This window comes from Camellia sinensis, chromosome 9 (genome assembly GCF_055761805.1).
Source record: "Camellia sinensis isolate YWXY chromosome 9, ASM5576180v1, whole genome shotgun sequence".
Lineage (NCBI taxonomy): Eukaryota > Viridiplantae > Streptophyta > Magnoliopsida > Ericales > Theaceae > Camellia > Camellia sinensis.
Window position 1 is genome coordinate 123,741,058 of NC_138969.1, and position 3,396 is coordinate 123,744,453.

At 43.6% G+C, this 3,396-nt stretch overlaps 1 protein-coding gene across 1 annotated transcript; it reads right to left on the reverse strand.

Moving 5' to 3' along the window:
* Positions 1 to 233: 233 nt before the first annotated feature.
* LOC145799728 (uncharacterized) lies at positions 234 to 1,337 on the reverse strand. The gene has a single exon (XM_082889360.1). The coding sequence runs from the start codon at positions 1,335 to 1,337 to the stop codon at positions 234 to 236; it is 1,104 nt and encodes a 367-aa protein (XP_082745486.1).
* Positions 1,338 to 3,396: the final 2,059 nt, after the last annotated feature.

A 3,396-nucleotide genomic window follows, 5' to 3' on the forward strand; every position in this document is an offset into this window, starting at 1 on the left:
ACCTTGGTGGGGTGGACGCATTTCAAATACGGGCCGGTGAAAGATTTCTTGTACAAGGCCTCGGACAAGGAGAGCCAAAACTGCTTTGATTTTGCCCGGATCTTGTGTGCCGCCTTCTTTTCTTCTGGTAGAATTCTATCTTTCAGGAAGGCGATGATAGGATCCATCCAAGAAGGGCCCAAGTCGGTGCAGAGTACCTCGGCTGATTCTGGTTCCTCAATGCTTGGCCTTGGTTAAAATTCTATCATCAAGGGGTTAGGAAAAGCTGTCTGGGCAGAAGCAAGTCTGGCCAATTCATCAGCCGCGCTGTTGTCCTCGCGATCGATTTGCTCCAACCTTATTGCGGCGAACTTCTTGATCTCTGCGCGTACCAGCGCCTGATACTTGGCCATTCTTTTGTCCTTCGCTTCATACTCCCCTGAGACCTGATTGACCACCAACTTGGAATCACTAAATACCATAAGGGCCGTGGCTTTCATTCTCAGCGCGCTTCTTAGTCCGGCAAGGAGAGCTTCATACTCAGCCTCGTTGTTGGATGCCGGGAAGCCGAGCGTAATTGCCTGCTCGATGATCAGCCCGTCCGGCGAGTTCAGCACGATGCCCAGCCCGGCCCTATGTCTGTTGGACGCCCCATCGACGAAGAGCTTCCACATCTCGCCAATAAACAGCTTCCAGCAATCAGAGGGGTTCTGGGAGCTCCTCATTTCCAAGTCTTTGATCGGTTCATTCTGGTCCCGTTCTTTATCTTGGTTGGGTTCATCATCGTCGGACTTTGTTAGTCCGGCCGTGCTCGTCCCTTTTCCTACTTGCGGACCAACATTCGTTTCTGTGGCCAGAACCATGGGTTGCACTAAGTCCGCACCAACCAAATCAACCGGGCATACTGGATACATCCCCGGGGCAAATTCCGTCACAAAGTCGGCAAGTGCTTGAGCCTTGATCGCGGTGCGTGGTCGAAACTTGATGTCATATTGCCCTAATTCCATGGCCCGTTTCAAAATTCTCCTAGTGAAGTCTGCCTTTTCAAAAAGCACTTTAAGCGGGAACTCGGTTAACACAACTATTGTATGGGCATGAAAATAGTGTGCCAGCTTTCTTGATGCCATCATTAGGGCCAGCGCCAATTTTTCCAAGGGAAGATATCTTGTTTCGGTTGGGAGAAGAGTCTTGCTTACATAGAAGATCGGTAGGTGCTGGATGCCTTCAGCACGCACCAATACCGCGCTGACTGCGTGTTGAGAGACAGCCAAGTAGAGGTACAACTCAACTGTTCTTTCTAACCTTGCCATTCTTGCCTCAGATGATTCAGATTCATCGGCATTTCTTGTGTTCTCCATTTCACTATAGGTAATATAGAAGAATAAACATAGGAAGTTGCTGACTTAAGCATATTAGCACATTAACACATATATTCATATCATAGCCACACACACTTTCTCATGCTCATGCAATACCCTAATTACTTTTCTAGGACATCCTATAGCTCATTTGGACACGTGTGTGCGGTATAACTCGTGCTTGGTATCGCTTTGATACCACTCTGTCACGACCCAAACCCGCCCCTATGGGTTTAGCATCGCAATCGGCCAGTAATCCGTAATTACCGAAGGCCTGCTTAACAGTAATGAAAGTAATACAAAGTAAAGGGGCTGGCAGAAGCCAAAATAGTAAATAAAAGATGTCCAATGAGCTGTAACAGTCTGAATGCAAAAAGACTTTTTATAAACATGCCACATTGATAACCAAAACATATGTATATGCGACATATACACAAACATCCATGTCAGGGACTAAATCCCTAACTATAACTGTACAGCCAAGTCTTAAACATTTATTACAAAACAAAGACATGAGGGTGAAACTGAGACACCCCAAAACAGCCTTAGCTTCAACAAACTTGGAACCTCGAAGTGAGGCGCGATGGTTGGCTTAACAAAACAAGAGCTTAACCTGACGCTCCTAGCATCAGTCTGGTGCCTGGACGCCTACATATAAATATAAATAGTGAGCTAAAGCCCAATGAATAACAAATGCGTAAAGGGGTTAAGAATGAATGCCCTTTCATTAATTAAAACAGTCATTTAGAATTCATAACAATTGTACGTGGTACGTCCAATAGCAAAACAGTACAGTAGGTCTTAACAGACTGAACAGTCAGTTGATGGCCATCATAACGGTAAACAGTAGTGGTCCCAACATTGGAACCAACAGAGATCTCTGTAACAGTAGCAGTAACAATAACAGTAGATTGTTATGGATGCCACGAGTACAGTTTACAAATAGGACAAACATTCATTCATTGAACAATAGCATTTCAGTAAACATTACAGTTGATCATTCAGAAAATAATCATAATTGAACATATCTTTACAACATTATTACTCACAGAGCACTGGGATATAGACAAGCTAACGAGCGTCCTCGGATACCAACCCTATAGTTGCAGAACGAACACACACTCGGGATTAATAACTTAGCCCCTAATTATATATGGTGTGGTTCTATAACATTATCATCATTAAGATGCCTTAAACTTGGCCTAATAATGCCTACGATGGAATGAGGATGCAAAAATGCACTTTAAAACACATTTCAAAATCTGCTGAAAACAGGGGTCTCGCTCGAGCGTTGCTTTCTACGCTCGAGCGAGCTTTCCAAAACAGAGGGATCGCTCGAGTGTGGACTTCCTCGCTCGAGCGGTCTGTAAAAATGCAAAAGTACTGGATGTTGAAAATCTCTGCTCGATGCTCGCTCGAGCGTGAGATACAGCTCTTCGCTCAAGCGTAGGTCTCGTTGCTCAAGCGTAGGTCTCGTCGCTCGAGCGTGCGTCTGCGTGTACCAAAAACCTGAGAGCTTGTAATCTACGCTTGAGCCAGCATTCCGTCGCTCGAGCGGAGCTCTGAACAAAATGATGGTCACTCGAGCGTGGAAGCCAAATCTGGAATTTCCAAATTTGCCTTCAAAGCTCAAACTAAGCATTCAACACATCAAAACTCAACCTTTTGGGCCAATTTTCTGGAAAACACTTGCAAACTCATACTACAACATGTTTTGAAGATCAATTTTGTAAAATCAAGCCCAAAGGTGAGATAATTGAACACAATTTCAATTAAAACTTCAAGAACATGATGTAAATATATCATGCATGTGTTCATTGAATTCAAAGCTTCTAACACATGATCAAATGAGTCAATCCCTACAAAAACATGATGGATTCATGGACCATAACTAAAATGACATGCATGTAAGAATTTTCATGAAAACAACCTCAAAATGCTAGAACATGTACATGCGTGCATGAATTAGCTCACAATTCAACTCTTTCAAATTAATTCTTGACTTTAAACTCCAAATCTCCATGAACCATGCAAGAAACAACTTAATTTCATAATGAAG